Source organism: Lipomyces japonicus (genome assembly GCF_038497905.1).
Source record: "Lipomyces japonicus strain CBS 7319 unplaced genomic scaffold V1514scaffold_36, whole genome shotgun sequence".
Classification (NCBI taxonomy): domain Eukaryota; kingdom Fungi; phylum Ascomycota; class Lipomycetes; order Lipomycetales; family Lipomycetaceae; genus Lipomyces; species Lipomyces japonicus.
This window is the reverse complement of record NW_027117848.1, coordinates 20149-36896: the sequence shown is the minus strand read 5'-3', so window position 1 is coordinate 36896 and position 16748 is coordinate 20149. Positions and strand designations below refer to the sequence as shown.

At 39.1% G+C, this 16748-nt stretch overlaps 5 protein-coding genes across 5 annotated transcripts; 1 reads left to right on the top strand and 4 right to left on the bottom strand.

Moving 5' to 3' along the window:
- Positions 1–245: 245 nt before the first annotated feature.
- On the bottom strand, positions 246–5458 carry V1514DRAFT_334849 (P-loop containing nucleoside triphosphate hydrolase protein). Its single transcript, XM_066928288.1, has 5 exons — positions 5349–5458; positions 4835–5252; positions 3600–4779; positions 1075–3549; positions 246–1001 (listed from the first exon to the last, which is right to left on the bottom strand). Exons 1-5 carry the CDS (start codon positions 5414–5416, stop codon positions 445–447), a joined length of 4698 nt encoding a protein of 1565 aa, XP_066781977.1. The 5' UTR covers positions 5417–5458; the 3' UTR covers positions 246–444.
- A 733-nt stretch (positions 5459–6191) lies between these two features.
- Positions 6192–6915, bottom strand: V1514DRAFT_344059 (uncharacterized protein; the record flags this gene model as incomplete). The annotated part of the gene is made up of 3 exons (XM_066929171.1): positions 6192–6632; positions 6683–6798; positions 6846–6915. The coding sequence occupies 3 exons, from the start codon at positions 6913–6915 to the stop codon at positions 6192–6194; spliced, it is 627 nt and encodes a 208-aa protein (XP_066781976.1).
- Positions 6916–8325: 1410 nt separating this feature from the next.
- On the bottom strand, positions 8326–9677 carry V1514DRAFT_321405 (uncharacterized protein; the record flags this gene model as incomplete). The annotated part of the gene is made up of 6 exons (XM_066926049.1): positions 8326–8549; positions 8623–8943; positions 8998–9046; positions 9093–9268; positions 9331–9450; positions 9491–9677. The coding sequence occupies 6 exons, from the start codon at positions 9675–9677 to the stop codon at positions 8326–8328; spliced, it is 1077 nt and encodes a 358-aa protein (XP_066781975.1).
- A 1057-nt stretch (positions 9678–10734) lies between these two features.
- On the bottom strand, positions 10735–13697 carry V1514DRAFT_309944 (rab-GTPase-TBC domain-containing protein). The gene is made up of 3 exons (XM_066925757.1): positions 13225–13697; positions 12912–13172; positions 10735–12863 (listed from the first exon to the last, which is right to left on the bottom strand). The coding sequence occupies exons 1-3, from the start codon at positions 13468–13470 to the stop codon at positions 10851–10853; spliced, it is 2520 nt and encodes an 839-aa protein (XP_066781974.1). The 5' UTR covers positions 13471–13697; the 3' UTR covers positions 10735–10850.
- A 486-nt stretch (positions 13698–14183) lies between these two features.
- V1514DRAFT_334832 (uncharacterized protein) lies at positions 14184–16542 on the top strand. Its single transcript, XM_066928287.1, has 4 exons — positions 14184–14446; positions 14497–14784; positions 14834–14943; positions 14995–16542. The coding sequence occupies exons 1-4, from the start codon at positions 14318–14320 to the stop codon at positions 16406–16408; spliced, it is 1941 nt and encodes a 646-aa protein (XP_066781973.1). The 5' UTR covers positions 14184–14317; the 3' UTR covers positions 16409–16542.
- Positions 16543–16748: the final 206 nt, after the last annotated feature.

Sequence of the window (16748 nt, the reverse complement as noted above, 5' to 3'; positions counted from 1 at the left end):
TAAACCATTACAATTCAACAACAAGTTTATTTTTATTTTTTTTTTTTGGCTAATACAGACTTCTGGATGTCCCCCCATCCGTTACATAGTCTATAAACAACTATATCTATTGTCGTACTAGGGATTATAGGTTCTGCAATTTATTAATGGCGTGGCGTGGCGTGGCATGTACAAGAACATTTTTCAGGGGTGATTAAAGTTTAGACAATCAACGACGATCAGTAATTACGTAAAAAAGCGACGATGAGTAAGGTAAGTTACCTTGTATTTTTTGTACATCTTAACTGATCTAAATATAATTGACAAATTGCACAAAACAAGGATTCTAAGTAAAGATCTCCAAAAAAACAATTTTTTATTTTTCAAATGATTTTCACATCAGAATCGAAGTTGCTGTCCTGTTAAAGTTAGGGGTTGCTACAGAAGAACGCCACCAGAGTTTATTTAACCTTGGTGGTTTAGGTAAGATTGCAATGCCAACTCTTCTAACGTCGCTAATTCACCACTCGTTTGACACATTGATCTAAACAAGGAATCCTTTTGTTGTAAAAGCAAATGCGGGGCATCAAATTCCTTTACCGTTCCGGCGTCAAGAACCAAAATTTTGTCATAGTCAATAATCGAACGAAGACGATGCGCAATGGTTAGGATCGTCATGTTTGAAAACTCATCCCGGATGGTCTTTTGAAGAAGCTCATCGGTATAGTAATCTACAGATGCCATTGCTTCATCTAAAATAATTACCTTTGGTGACTTTAAAAGTGATCTCGCCAAGCACATTAACTGTCTCTGTCCTTGAGATATATTCCCGCCGCCTTCGACAATTGGACTGTCCAAATTTTGAAACACGTTCTCAAATGTACTAGATGCTGCAGATGTGGTGCCAGATTCGCCATTTCGTACAAGATGAACTCGGCAAAGTGCCTCAGATATGGCTGAGTCATGGTATTGACCAAATGGGTCTAGATTGGACCTAATAGTCCCAGAAAACAAAGTCGGATCTATTACAGTCAGTAACTTCAACTTACTTGATTAAAAATATAAGAGGCAAAAAAAAAAAGAGATAGCAACAACCTTGAGGAATAATCGTCAAGGCTTCTCGAAGAGTCTGCAGGCCAATTGTGGAAATATCGACCCCGTCAATCACAATACTGCCTCTATCAGCTTCTAAAAATCTGAAAAATGCGGCGGCAATGGTAGACTTTCCGGCACCAGTACGTCCTACTATACCAATTTTGGAACCAGGACTGGCAGAAAAAGATACGTCGTGAATAACTAATGGCAGGTCAGGCGCGTATCTTAATGACAAGTTGGCGACTTTTATTGTTCCACGCTCTGGCCATGACCGGGCAGGCTGAGTTTCCAAAATAACCTGAGGAGCTTCAGGAGGAATTTGAAGATACTCCCGAATTCGCTCTACCGAGTTCATATCTAGATCAACCATAATATACCACAACACAAACCAAAGCATACTGTCAAGAAAAGTGATCGCGTAAGTTAAACAAAGACCTGCCAAACTGGAATCAATTCTGTCACTGCTACCCATAATCATGGCAGCAGCTAATGCAGATCCAATTCCAGCAATAGTTTCGACCCGAAAGGCCATCCATCTCACACAGGCACTTTCTGCCAGATTAGGCCTCGCTGATCTATCAATACTTATAGTATTTTTATCAATAAACTGTTTTTCGTATCCGTAAGCTCGAATAGTGCTAAGTCCATTAAGAGTCTCCCCAAAATGCTGATAGATGGGGCTATACAGAGCTGCCTTAAGCCGCCTTAGCTCCCTCGTGGGAACGGAAAAGTCATGAACGACGAAGTAAAATGCCACACACATTGCTACTGCACCAAGCGCAAAAGATGGTATAACTGAAATAATCAAAAATAAAGATATTGCCAATGAAAAAGCAGAATGAGCAAACAAAAGTAATCTTGGTGCTACTCGTCGATCCATATCTTGAACATCCTTGGAAAACCTATTCAGGAGCCTGCCAACTGGAGTTTGATCAAAGAAACGAGGCGAGGCGCGAAATATAGTAGACAATAGGTTAGCGTACATATTTCGTGACGCTGTGATACTTCCCCAGAATACTATTACTGACCTCAAAAAGGACAAGAATATATAAAATGCAGAGATAACAGCATAAATAGTCATGTAATATCCATCATCATGACCGGTCGGAACTGCAGTAGAATGAGTCCATTCGCGAATCCACCAAGACTGTGTTACAAGGCCTAATTGATGAATCAAAAACGCAACCAAGAGAACTATCCAGAAATAGTTTCCACCCATAGATTTTAAATAAGCCGCGTAAACCGAAAATGAAAGAGCACCGGTTGCACCTCTCTCGACAAGCGCGTGAGAAACATTTATATTTTGAGGTTCTTTTGAAGCTTCAACTTCATCATCATCATCATCATTATTATTATTATCAGTCTCTCTGTCAACAATATTTGCTGCATTTTTAGACAAAATATTAGTTTCTGTGTCAGCAGCTGCAGATGTAGAAGGTTTAATGGTTGGTCCAAAAAGCGCTTGTTCGAGTGTCTCTTCCTTTGGAATTGCACCAGATTCGTAAACCTCTCGGGTACCACCGTGTGCTGTAATTCGACCCTGAGACATCACAATAACATACTTTGCGGCAGTAAGAGTCAACGCAACGTTATGAGAAACCAAGATGCAAGTTCTTCCTGCCATGAGAGGGCCAGCAATACATTTTTCATAAATCCAAAGGGCAGAATGTGAATCGACAGCAGAGAGGCAATCATCTAATAACAAATGCTTTGCTCTGGAATAAACAGCTCTTGCAAGAGAAATTCGTTGCTTCTGGCCACCAGACAAGGCAATTCCTTTCTCACCAACTTCAGTCAAATCTTGAGCATCTAGTATTTCAAGATCCTTTCTCAATGCACAACAATCAATAACAGCCTGATACCTCTCACGATCATATTCTAATCCAAACAAAATGTTGCTCCGGATGGTGTCATTTAACAGCCATGCCTGCTGCGCACAATAAGCAATGGAATCAGAAAAGCCATCAGTGTTAATTTTTGGAACCCCAAAATGTGCTTTACCAGGAATAAAAACGCGCCCCTTAAGAAGTCGCATCTCACCCAACAGGGCAAGAAGTAGAGATGTTTTGCCACAACCAGTTGGCCCGACAATGACGGTTAATTCACCGACATTAAAGTGAACATTAAGACTGTGAAGTTGAAAGGCTGTCGTGTCGTCACTAGAAGACTCCCATGCAAATGACGCATCCTCAAACCCAATATGCGGAGAGCTAGGGTCTCGAGTAGCAGAAGCCATCTGATGGTACTTCTCAGTCGGCTCTTCTGACATAAACTTAACAATACGGTTTAAAGAAATTTTTGTATTAACCCACACGGTGATTATATCTGAAAGTAATTCAAGAGGCTCCCGAAGTTGATTAAAAAGAGCAAGGGAACTGAAAGCAACCGATGAGGTAAGCTCCTTTTTCTCAATTCTTGTATATAATCCGAACGTAACAACGGTTACCATGGTTGGAAATCCATACCAAACAATAACTAAATATTGTCAGAGTGCAGTTATTTAAATTTTTCAAATTTTCACTTACCAGTAACTGCTTGGAGAGCAAAAAATTTTCTAATTTCTTTCAACTCCTTACTCCTTATCCCAAGAAGCTCGTTCGTAAACATCTGTTCCCAAGCAAAATATTTGATTATTTTAATGCTTTGCAATGCCTCTTTGGTTCTTTGAACTCGGCGATCTGAGTGATTCAAAATATTAGCCGTGAGTCTACCAAACTTTTTCGATATATAGTAATTAAGCGGCATCATCGACAAAATAATAAAAATGCCAACATATGCGCTCTTTCCCAAGTTTTGAACCAATAATATCAAAGCAATGATTATACTAGTAGATCCGTAAACAACAGTATTTGCGTTTGCCACATTCTCAGCAATTGTGTTGGAATCCGTAGTCATCAGGTTGATAATAGCCCCAATACTCATAACGTCACTGCTATCATTTTGGTTTGCTGGGGTCAAGTGTCGTTTTAATGCTGTATCGTAAATCTCACTCATTAATACAGACCTAATTTTCAAGGAAAGGTACTTAAATCCCCAAAAAGATCTTGCATTAAAAATAGAATATAGCAATGTGGAAATCGCGACTAAAGTGACATACAGCCAGGCCATATGCCGAGGCTGTTCGTCAGGATGTTCCATATACTTTAAAATAGATCGTATCAACAATGCCGGCACACAATTAAGTAGTCCATATATGACAGTATCGATATTTGCAATAACAGCATCTTTCCAAACAAACCAAAACAAACCCTTTTGGAATGACAAACTTCCCCGTGCTTGACGATATTCATTAGTTACTTTAGCCGCTTTGTGTTCTTCCTTGACTTCCCACACGTCCTCATATTCCAAGGGATGTTTCAGTCCTTTGTTAATGATCTCCGCGACCCAAGAAAAAGTAAGACGAGAAATCAGGGATGCAAATGGTTCAGGATAAGGATTAACTCCAGTCGATACTTTGATATAAAGTGGAGGCCGGCCTACTGGGGAAACTAGTATGACAATAAAAACAGTCAAAGTAACCACAAAGTCAACAGAAGCTATCGTATTGGCTGTATATGAGCGGAAATGACCAAGCACCGACCGCAATTCCAAGCCGTAATTAATCAATATGTAAAAGTACAGAATAATACCATGTATCCAGATTGAAGGAGGAACGCTAGTCAATCTGGCTGCATTTTTATATACGATCAACAAAAGTAGATAAAACTACCGAAATGTTAGAAACATCCAACTATAAAGCCAAGCTGAAATTATTACTTACCCAGTAGAAAACTGAAATAAGGGATGATTTAACATTTATTTCCAGTCTATCGTATAAACTGAGGGCAACAAGTAATGCTCCATGAAATAAAATCATGAAAATGACTAAAATTTGCTCCAGGGTAGCATTCGCACGAAAGCTTGTCTGCTTGACAGGCCGCAATTCAAAGCTCCCATCAAATAACACAAATTCATCTTCCTGAGATTGTAATGCAGTCTCAGCATTTGTCTCCAGTTGATAATTACTGTCAATATTTTCCAACTCTTCATCATGAAATTGTCTCAGCTGTTGATCAGAGTCACCGCCTGACGTCGTTGACTTGCTAAAGATTCGTTGGACACTCCACGGTGAAACCGTTGCAGATATAATCACTACTGAAAAAATAACTACGAAAACCGGAAACCGGACTTGAAGGTACCTTTAGATTATTAGCATTTTTGACAAAATAGATATGTATTATTTTTTGACCAAGTTAAAATTTCTTTGTATATTAATCGTGAGAATTAAACCGTACTTCTCCCTAAAACACTGACTAAAATCGTCTCCCATCCAGACTGAGTCAGGACATGAGAACGACAACATATCTACCTACACCCCTTGCCTCCTGGATAAAACAAAAGAGAAAATATATTCGCCGCGAAATGGAGAATTTATTCTTTGCCCAAGAAAATATTCTTAAACGGTGATTGGTCGATGCATTGCAAATAAAGTTTTGCTTCCAATGGAACTGAAAATTCGGCGCTTCTCGGGATGAACGGCATCTAATTTTGACCAAAGCACTGAAAGGGTGAATTTTTTTTATTTAGACTGGAATTGTGAGGTTGACTTGGCCTAAAAGTTATTTGTTGTTAATAACAATTCATGTTTTAGTGTTGTGGGGGGCGTTGTCCCGTCAATAAAAATGTAACGAACTTCACCATGTACCAGTATCAAATATACCGACAAGCACATTATTTCTACACACAAATTTACATAGCTATATTTATACATGTAACTATTCTTTTTTAAAGGTTATGAACTTACGTTTACTACCACGCTGTATAGGCTGTTGTTCTATTTATTCAATGAACTAATATATAGAAGAATATAGACAGAATCCACGTGTGCCTTTAGTATGTGATTAATCTTATGATACAATCTTTATAGTGAAGTGCTAAGTTTCATTACTGTGGTACGACCATAATTTCGGTGGAGCTACATTACACACTTGAGTATTTTGGAAGGAACTATTTGAACTAAATTCATTTGTTTTGTTTGCTTTGCACATCACTTGTTCTGCAACACCAATAACACATAAGGAACGCCGCATATCATCATAAAAATCATAAAAGTAAGTATACTGTCGTTAAATCAAATATTAGGCCAATCGACGGCGGCGGCGGTGATGTATGTGTGGCGCCTGGACAACAAAGTCAAATTCGTCTCTTAATGGACTGTACACTAATCGTTCAAATTTTTCTCTTTCTTGGATAGTCATGTGGTCTGACGTTGAAACTTTTAGAAGTTTATCACGTATGCCGATAATTTCTAGGTTATTACCGCCAATTCTGGCAAATTGCAGTTCCATGAATAATAAGGGAATCTTAAGAGCGTCAAGAAGGCGCTCGTTCCCTGTTGATGTTGCAGCAATTTCTAATGCACGATACACATCGGCAGTTTTCTTTAATTGATCATTAGATAGTTTAGAGAAATGAGTAAGTGAGTAGCCCAAAGCTGACACTTTTTCTACTCTAAAATCGATTTCACTGAACCGGACATCATGAGAAATCATATCAGGAATGTCGTGATCGAGCATGATCTGTCAAATAATTAGCATGTACGACAAATTGTTTAGATTGATTTATATACATTCTCATCACACGTGACACTCTCTACTAGAAACGGGATGTCGGTTTGCAATCTTTCTGGAATATCCCTATCACCTCGTATCATACATGGTATGTTTTCTCTTTTTTCGATTGGTACTGCAAATGTTAGTTTAAGGAGAGATATCACGAAGATGGTCACATACCCGCAAAAGCAGTTGTTGAAAGCAGTAGGAAACACGTTGCAGCTTGTAATAACATTTTAATATTTGACATAGTAATGAAAACAAAATCATTCGACAAGATATACGTCGCCTTATATAAAGTCTTCATGAATAACAATGTGATTGGATTGATTGATATATTTTTAGACGACTAACTATGTGTTAATCCCCGTTTTTGTTCTTTTTGTTCCAAGGGGCCGAAGGGGCAGGCCAAGTACGCGTTCCTGCATGTTCCCCCTGAATATTAAATGCCTTATTCACACTAGCGTACATACTTAGCCTAGTAATTCGGCCTCCTTCACGTTTATATTTCTTCACCTCGTTTTGCCTTCGCTATATAATATTTACGTATAACCTGGCGTATATAGTTTCATGTTTCGAAACATTAATCTAAAAAAGCGAGGACAGGGAACGAACCTTGCATGCATTGCAAAAGTTGATTTGCAATTATCAAGGGCTAAAAGACCTGTAGGCATTTAACAGTAGCCAGTAGCTATAGAAATTGTAGCTATAAATTTTCCTTTGCAGTCTCTAATTGTGCCCTACACCTTTTCATTTTTTTTTCTTAAGTGCTTATTAAAAAGGTGAGTATTAAAGATGGAAATATAAATATCCGCTCTTTGTTACCTCGTCGTTTTTTGCACGAGACTCACCATCCCTGAATTAATAAAGTTTAATATAGTTACATGTCATCGCGTTGGTAACAGCTGACGCGTCCAGTCATAAAAATCTCAGTTTGTTAGTACAGGGTCACTACTACTATTTTATATATAACTATAATTTTTTTTTTTTTCGTCAGAAATCATAATCTTGTCATAACACCAAACTTTGTTTAACCTAGCCAAAATCCCATTAGCCTGCTGTATATCACTCTGTTAAAACGTGTTTGAGATAATTGTGAAAAATACTACCTCTATTTTGTTCGCGCAGTTGAGACACTGAGCTTTCAAGCTCCTCCCAGTTAACACTTTCATCTAGTTCTTGATCGTCTTTGCTAAGATCTCTAGGATGTAACTTTGTGTCATGATTCTATTGGCTAATAATGTGCTGCGTCATTATTTTAGTCTACTGATTCATCCATTTTTCATTTCTGTACAAGGTGAATATACGACAAGTCTGTCGATGTTCGACAACGCCTAGGGAATGTTGAATATTTGGTATCATGGCTTGGCTGTGAGGATGAAACTTAGAAGCCGTTAGCACATTTAGAAAATGTACCACTGAGAGCTATAGAATTTTATCGTCGCTTCCCAAATCGTATTAAACCTTCAGTCATGGCCGATTTCTTGCAGCGACTCTGAGCAGGGGAGATGTTAAAACCCGATTACTAACCTACGTCCGGGTTCTGAGTGGATATCGGAACTTGGACGTATGACTGGAGCAGGATAGGGGGGGGGGGAAGGGGATAAAGCAGGATAGAAGAAGTTGAAAGGAACTTGACAATAATACCCAGTGACAATCACTACATATCCCTATCATCAATAATATCATAACCTAAACGGTCGAACACTGTAATTGCATCCGCCGTGCCCTCAAATGGGTCACCCTTGAATGGAGCAAACCCTGGCGGCCTTTGTTTTTCAAGGTATTTCTCTTTCATAATTGAAATCCTCTCTTCCTCGGAATCAGCAGGATCAAGATTTTCTTGCTGGAGTCGGACTCGAGAGTTAGCACCAGTGCCATGACCTTCGGCAATCGTTTCAAAACGTTTAGCAGCTTCACGAGCCCTTTTCCTTTTATTATATTGTCACTATTGAACATTCTTCAACACATGAGTCCGCTTCCGAAGGACTTTGCCATTCTGAGTAGCTCGTGACACTATTTTCCACGCGCGTGTCTATAAAATCACCAAGAAATGCAAACAGAAACCATGCGAAACGAGCAAATAAAAATTCCGATTTACAAAATTCAATCTGAAGCGACCTAGAATTGTGATACAATACCCCCAAATCGGGTGAAGGCATCATCATATGAACGTAATAACCTTCTGCATTCTTGGGATAAAATACAAATTCCTTATCATCAAAAGATTTATGTACATCTGACCGCAGCAACATCAGATTTGCATGGTCATCAATAACTGAATTTCCATGTATATAGGGGTTACTATTCCATCTTATCATTGAATTCTTACCAAAACCACTCCAACTGGTGGCGTGGAATGATATGGCAAGCTTCCGTCCCTGTCGTATAAGATGTCATCTGACACCAACGATCTCGAACATGTACTGCCAGTAAAGCCTGTGAATACGATGTGCGAGTACTCATATGATCCCGATCCCAAACCTGACTTTGATGCCTTGTTGGCGTACCTGACAGCCGACTCCATGAAAGAGGCAGAGAAGATGGAAACGTCCAATCTTCAAAGCATCTTACGACGGGCCACTTTAACCCTATTGGATCTGCTAAATACAAGGTCAATTAAAAACTCACAACACCAAAAAAAAAATTATAATAATTTAAATACCTTGGCGGGGTAAATGATACCAATAATTTCCTACCGCAAGAACGTCATCTAGATCTCCCTGCACTCGATTTTCCCCATCACGATCAATGGATAGCCATCCGTCCCTCCTATTACCCGCGACTATTGCACAGGCATCAAGAAGAAATCCAAATATGAATACCTCCTGACCTGTGATCAGAGGCAAAAAATTTAAAAAGCACGTCATCCCCAGGTTCATAACCAGGATGGCGAATAAAAATGGTGTTCTGCGGAGAAAAGTCGTAAGATACATGAATGAAAGACTCATCGATGGTGCTTCCCACATGTTGTCGACCCCGAAGCCGAATCAGACCATGGAAAGAAGACATTTTGTGTGGGTTAAGCAAGTTGGGATTTGGCAATTACTTGCCATTTATATTGGATGTAACATCACCGTGACGCTAATGTGGCTCACCCCCCTGAAATTAATAAAGTTTCATATAACTATATGTCATCGCTACTACAGTAAATCCTCGCTATAGTAAGCCTCGATATAATAAGATCCTCGATATAGTAAGGTTTTTTCTTTCCCAGAATTGTTTTTACATAGTTATAAGATTTTTCATTATAATAGAGATCTTACTATATCGAGTTGGCTCCTAAACATATTCATAAACTATGTATTTACCGTTTAAAGTAGTCTTACACAACCATTTCTAATTCAATTTCACGAGAATGACACCCAGCATTACTTCAAAGACAAAACGAAGACCAATTACATTGGCTGAAAAACATGCATTGCGCCAAAGAAAGAGAGACAACTCTCATGCGTCTCAAAAAGAACTTCGTGAATGAATGTACTCCAGGCCATAAGTTGGGGAATAGATGTCTGGAAGAGGCAGATATCACCACAAACCATATAAAATAAACCCACCTTGGAAGCTGCTACTGATTATGACAATAGCTTAGATCCGAACATAGTTAAAGATCTTGAAATGGAATTATCTGAGTTATGTATCAGCTCGCATATTGAGAATATTATGGATATACATTCATTTCTCAACCCAGTGGGTGAGACTTCTGAAGAACCTCCAGAGGATATAGAAACCTTTATTCTCGCTCAATTTGAGCCTGAAAGTGAAGAGTCTGATGAGGAAATGGAGGATAAACCTTTGATTTCAAGTAAAATGGCTCATGAAGCCTACAAAATTTTGCAGTTGTTTGGTGAACAACAGAAAGATTCCAAAAGTGCTCTGGAATCATTTTGGGGAATTTATGAGACGCTGTAAACCATCTAAAATGAGCCAGTATGACTTAAGTTTTTTGTGCATAACTAATACATTTTTTTAAATTTAATGCAGAAATGCAAAACTGCATATATTATTGGGTAACTTCCTATAGAAAGAACTCGATATAAGAAGCAAATTATACTGAGGGTTTACTGTACTACTACTACATAGCTGTATATAGCTATATTTATTTTTTTTTCGTCAGAAATCGTTATCTCGTTATAACACCAAAAAAAAAAAACCAAAAAAAACACCCAAAATTTGTCATACGTCTCACCGACTCCAACCAAACTTTCCAATTTTTGGCCATGCAGAAGAATCCGCCGGAGTTTCAGGCGCAGAATGCTGCTTAACACTCGATTGAGACGATACAGCTCCCCAATTTGAACCAATCCCTATGCTACGCTTCAACTGATCTAACTTAATTTTAATATCTTCATATTCCTGTCTTGCGATCGCTTCATTAGTTTTGACAGCAGCAAGTTCCATGCGGAGAGCGTCACATGAATGGCACTGTGGGTCGTTTGTAGAGTCTACTGGGCACGTAGGTTTATTTGGAATGGGATAGCTCAACGCGGCTTGCACATCCTCAGCTAAAATTAATGAACTAGTTCTCTTGCTGAAATAAGACGGGGTCCGTAGTTGATTTTGTTTTCCAAGTCTAAGCTCTCGTAACCCGTGCGTCGGTGAAGTTCTGTTAAACGTTGCAAGCGTCGGACTCGCTGGTTCATAATACTCATACTCGGGAGTTGTCACAACCGAAGGTATGTCTTCAGGTTGCTGTCTTTGGCGTATTTCAACTAGCGTGCGCTCCAGTTTACTCTTTTCGCGTTGAGAATCTTGATATCTGTTTCGAATCTCAAAGAGCTGATCCTTTAAATTTCGAACTTCACCACACTTAGAATCAAGATCTCTAGCAAGTGCTTGGGTTTTTTCTTGCTCTGAGTTCACCTCAGTTCTGGCGGCATCAAGTTGCTTGACTAAAGCCTTAAACGTAATTAACCGATGATCATTTTCCTCGTCATTGCACAACCTTTCCTTGATGTCAAGCAATTTATTCAAAGCGTCTTGACTTAAATGTTCCTGAGGAAGAAGAGATATAAATGTTTTTAATTCCCTTCTATCGTCATCCTTGGTGCGTTTTTCTGCTTCTAGTTCTTCAACAGTAACAGCATGTTGCTTCTGAAGGCTGCTAAGAGCTATCACAAGGTCTTCAATTTGACTGTGCAGTTCTGTGTTCTGATACATATCCCCAGATTGTCGAACATACAATCCCTCTTCGTCCAACGAATTCAACGTAGATGTGAGCGAGGACTTCGACGTAGTACGTCTAATCACTCGACCGGGAACAGACGCATTGAGAGGGGCATTGTATGATCCCATATTAGACCAAATTCTACCCAGAAATCTACTGGCCGCCGCTTGCACTTCAGATACCTGTGTCCCCGCTGATTTAGTGGGAGATTCTGGCGCATAAGCGTCAGATCCGATAGTTTTCTGATTTTGATATTGTTTCTCAAGATCCTCCAGAAGCGAGCGAGTAGCAGCAGGTGTTAATGACATAGCATCACTAATCAGTCTATCCGCACAGCCATCGTATACAGTCCAAAGTGAGCGGCTCAGAAGCATCTGTAAGACTTCGTCTTCCTCTTTCAAAAGAAGAATTTTCTCTTCGTTCGCTTGCATCACGGCAATAGCCACTCTCATAAGCGTCTCAAGGGCGCCCTCAACAAAGATTACATCATAAATTCTCAGAAGCATATTGAGCGGACATGTGACCGCAAAAAAAGAAAGGAACCATTGACTTGCGTATACAGATTGAATGTTTAATTTTTGAAGATGGACCCAAACTAAGGGCACAAATTTTCTTAGTAGTTCAGAGAACTGGAATATTCGAAGATGCAGCCCACTCATATCAGCAGTAAACATGGTCCGTAAGTCATATTCCTCCATTAAACGTACCAAAATGCAAAAGGCAGAATGCTCATCCAAATGCATAAGCAGTGGACCTACTAAAAAGGCCAATCCTTGACAATAGCCAACTTGCATGTCATACAACGAAAATGCACGTAATACTTCACCGAGCATGACTTGTCCCTTTCCGCCACGCTCCCTAAACATCTCAACCTCAGGAAACGTGCGATGCAAATCGCGCCCTATGACTTTATCAAAAGGGGACTGTTCAACAATTAAATTATCAAACAACGACTCTAATGTTGGATCATTGGCACCGGCCATGCTCTGCCAAACAAGTCCCCTGATAGGGGAAGGAATGCCACCTTTGATCTAGATGGAATTAGACTTCGGCACATTCAAGGAAAACAAATTTCTCACCTTTTTCGATAAAAGATATGGAAGTTTCGCTGCAGTTTTAGGATAATCTGCAACAAGCGCAGCCCAAAATTCAAGATCAGTAAACGGTGGGTGAATTGGAATCATAGATTCCCTTAGGCTGTTTTGCTCGTTCACAATTTTGTGTATTTGCCCGATAGATATGGCACGATGCTGTCTAGTAGCTATTACCGCAGATATAATTTTTGTATCATTTTCAACGTTGACATCCTCTTTTGACCTAGTCAAAAGCCCAATAGCCTGCTGTATATCACTCTGTTAAAACGCGTCCGAGATAATTGTGAAAAATACTAACTTCATTTTGTTCACGCAGTTGAAACGCTGAGCTTTCTGTTTTTTCAAGCTCCTCCCAGTTAACACTTTCATATAGTTCTTGATCGTCTTTGGTTAGATCTGGAGTGTCGATAGAAGTATTAAGAGAGGAGCGCGCAGTGGACACGTCGTGATCCCGATTGTCTTCGACGAAACTTGAAACAGAAGACGTATCTGACAGGGATACTCTTATCATTAAATCTTGACTCGTGTCTAATTCTTTATCCATAAAAGCAAATTTTATACGGACATGTGGAAAAAAATTTATAATTAATGTGATGAGGATAAACCTGGTGATTGAAGTCGCGTGCGAGCAGCCAAAAAAATCGTAAAATAACTCAAATCAGATCTGATCTAAACAAATATAAAAAAAATTAAAAGAGTGACGAGATGACGAAAACAGAAGTCGGAAATAGGATCAGTGTTATTGCAACAGTGCAACAGGAGGGTTTTGGGCGTCTTCAATGAAAGGTGGAAACACTTCACGCCAGTCAGGGGATAAGTTCAGTTTATACGCGAAATCTATTTACTTTTATGTGTTTAAACGCGCAGGCGCTGTTGGTATATACATTGTGGGACATTGAGACAACATGAATCGGTAAGTGAGTCGACAAAATGCAAGACTATGAAAACCATGCCCATACATCCTATTAAATATACACTAAAGTATGTTGATTTAATGATTTAAGTTAAAATTAACAAAGCTGGATTAAAATTGATCAATATTAAGCGTATTCTGGATTCGCCAAATGCTCTTTACATTTATTTTCATAATTAATTACAATTTTAATTTAGCTGTACCGGTATGCAAAAATTTCTTAGATCTGCGGTTACAACTTACAAGTGCTTTGAATCCAAAATTTTCATATAAAAGATTATATTGACTGGCATTGAAGTAGTTCTACGGCGAGTCTGTTCGTATTGTTTACTTCTGTGCGGCTCAAGGGGCGTTGTTGTAGCAACTATTTATTTAGACAAGAATATAATTAATTATACTACAGCGCTCATGCTGTACATCTATTTTGTAATCGCAACAAGTAGGCACCAGAAGCAAGTTTGAGAAATCCAGACATATTATGGTGGGTCCAAAGCAGTTAGTTGCTTTTGATGATCGAATTGCTTCATTTAGAGCTCAAAAAGTAGGTAATGGCTCTAAGCGAAATATCATCAAAGCATGGCCCCATTCTCGACCCAGTGTCACACAGGTAAGTTTTCAAACATACTAGTTTTTGCTTGTGTTAAATTTTATATATAGATGGCACGGGCAGGGTTTTTTTTTAATCCGTCTTCTCAATCACCTGATAATGTAACCTGCTTTCTGTGTGATAAAGACCTTGACGGCTGGAGTAAAGGTGATGATCCCAAACAAGAGCATCTAGATCATTCCCCGCGATGTGCTTGGGCAATCATTAATGGGATGGACTGGAATGAAGATGAAGATCATGATCCCGACTCTACGCAAATGCGTAAAGCCAGATTGGATACATTTGCTAACTGGTGGCCACACGATGGTAAACGGGGTTGGGTTCCAACAAGCACAAAGGTACCACGGTTTTTATATATATTAAATTCGCAATATTCAATTTTTTTAGATGTGCGAAGCGGGATTTTTCTACAATCCGAGTCGGACAGGAGATGATATGGCTGCCTGTTTATATTGCGGGGTCGTATTAGATGGATGGGAACCAAAAGATAACCCATTGTAAGTGCTTCAAACACATATAAAGGAATTAATTAATTAACTCTTTAAAAGGGAAGAACACAGAAAGCGAGGTCTGAATTGTTTTTTTTTTACTAGGATACATGAAATGAAAAAAGGCCACAGGACCTCTAAGGCTCGTCAGTCAACATCCAAGAAAGCTACTTCTAGGAAACGGGCCAGTTCAGCTTCAGTTGTGGAAGATTCCGATGCAGATCTGGGAGAAAGAAAATTAAAAAGACAGGCAAATAAGCGGAATAGCAGATCAACACGGTCTTCAAGTGTTGGCGCTGACAAAGATGAAGATATAAACACGCTTGATAGCCAGTCGGCGCAATCAAACAGCAGAAGACTATCAACTCGTCTTGCAGTTTCACGCGACAATACAACTTATTCCAGTGTACCGACAAGCTCTATTATGGAAGTAGAAGAACTCGAACAGGAAGAAATGAAGCCAGAACCAGTTCCAAGAAAAGCTCGCGGGCCACGACCGTTAACTTCGAAATCTAAAAAGGAATTGAACGCTGATGTTTTGGACGTTGATAAAGTTATAAATTCTGACTTAACAGCTTCCATTCCTGAAACGAAGCTACTGGCAGAAACACAAGAAATTGTTGTCGAAGATGATGAAGAACCAATAATTGAGGATGTCAGTCATGATCATAGTCATAGTCTTAATACGCAAGACACAAAAGATAATCCTCAAGAAATTTCAGAAAAAATTAAAGTCGTTAATAATATTATTACAAATCCGGAAACATTGGAAAATGGTTCTGAAACGTCTCTTGTGACGACTACTGGTCAAAAAGACATAGATGGAGGATTACAGACAGAGACAGTATTAGAAAGAACACCAAAGCTAACATCAAGTCAAAAAAGTACGCCTCTTAAATCAAAAACTGGGTTTCAAAATGCAACACCAATTTCTCAATCCTCAGCGGTACCAGTTCACGCTAGCCTTAACGAAATTACTACTTCTGGTCGCAGAAGAGTCGCAGGACCAAGGACTGTCGCGAATAGTAGTCGTACTACCAATGATGCAACACCTCCACCAGTATCTAAATTTTCTGAAACAGAATCTCGCAAATTGCACGATATAGTAGATAGCGGTCACTCTTCAAAACTTTTGGCTTCGCGAGACAGCAATGTATTGGGAACAAAAGAACAAAGCAATTCATCGGTACTTTATAAAAGTCCAGTTCAAAATAACGATAACACAAAGAGTTTATGGACCAGACGAAGCATTGCTGAATTACTTTCTGCCACCGAAAACGAGAACGAGTGGTTAACAATTTTGGGTTTCGAAAATGGGAATATTTCCGTAGATGAAGATAATACAGTGGAAGAATGGATACTCCACAACGCAGAACTAGGCGAAAAAGCATTTCTTGCGCGATGTGAGAATATGTTGGAAACTTTGCAGCTAGAAGATGAGCGGGCGCTTCGTCAACTCGAACAATATTGCTAAATTTGATACCATTAGTTTGTTTTCATTCGGGTTATTATTGGAACAAATACAGTTTATTTTGATCTTCAAAGAATGCAGTACCATAAATTTATACATGGAAATGTAATTAAACATGAGACCTTAATTGCCAACAGTCTAGTCGTTCTGTTGTTATCTTTGTAATTGAGTTAAGCAGATCAATTTCAGGCCCACTTAACTGCGTCAATGAAGGTGGTTCACAAATAGCTACACAAACACTATATGATAATAGTTTCAGCAAAGAAAATTTCTTGCCTGCACAAGAGAAACGCTCGCGGCATATCAAAGAGCTCGTCAGAAATATCGTTTAAGAATGCAATGT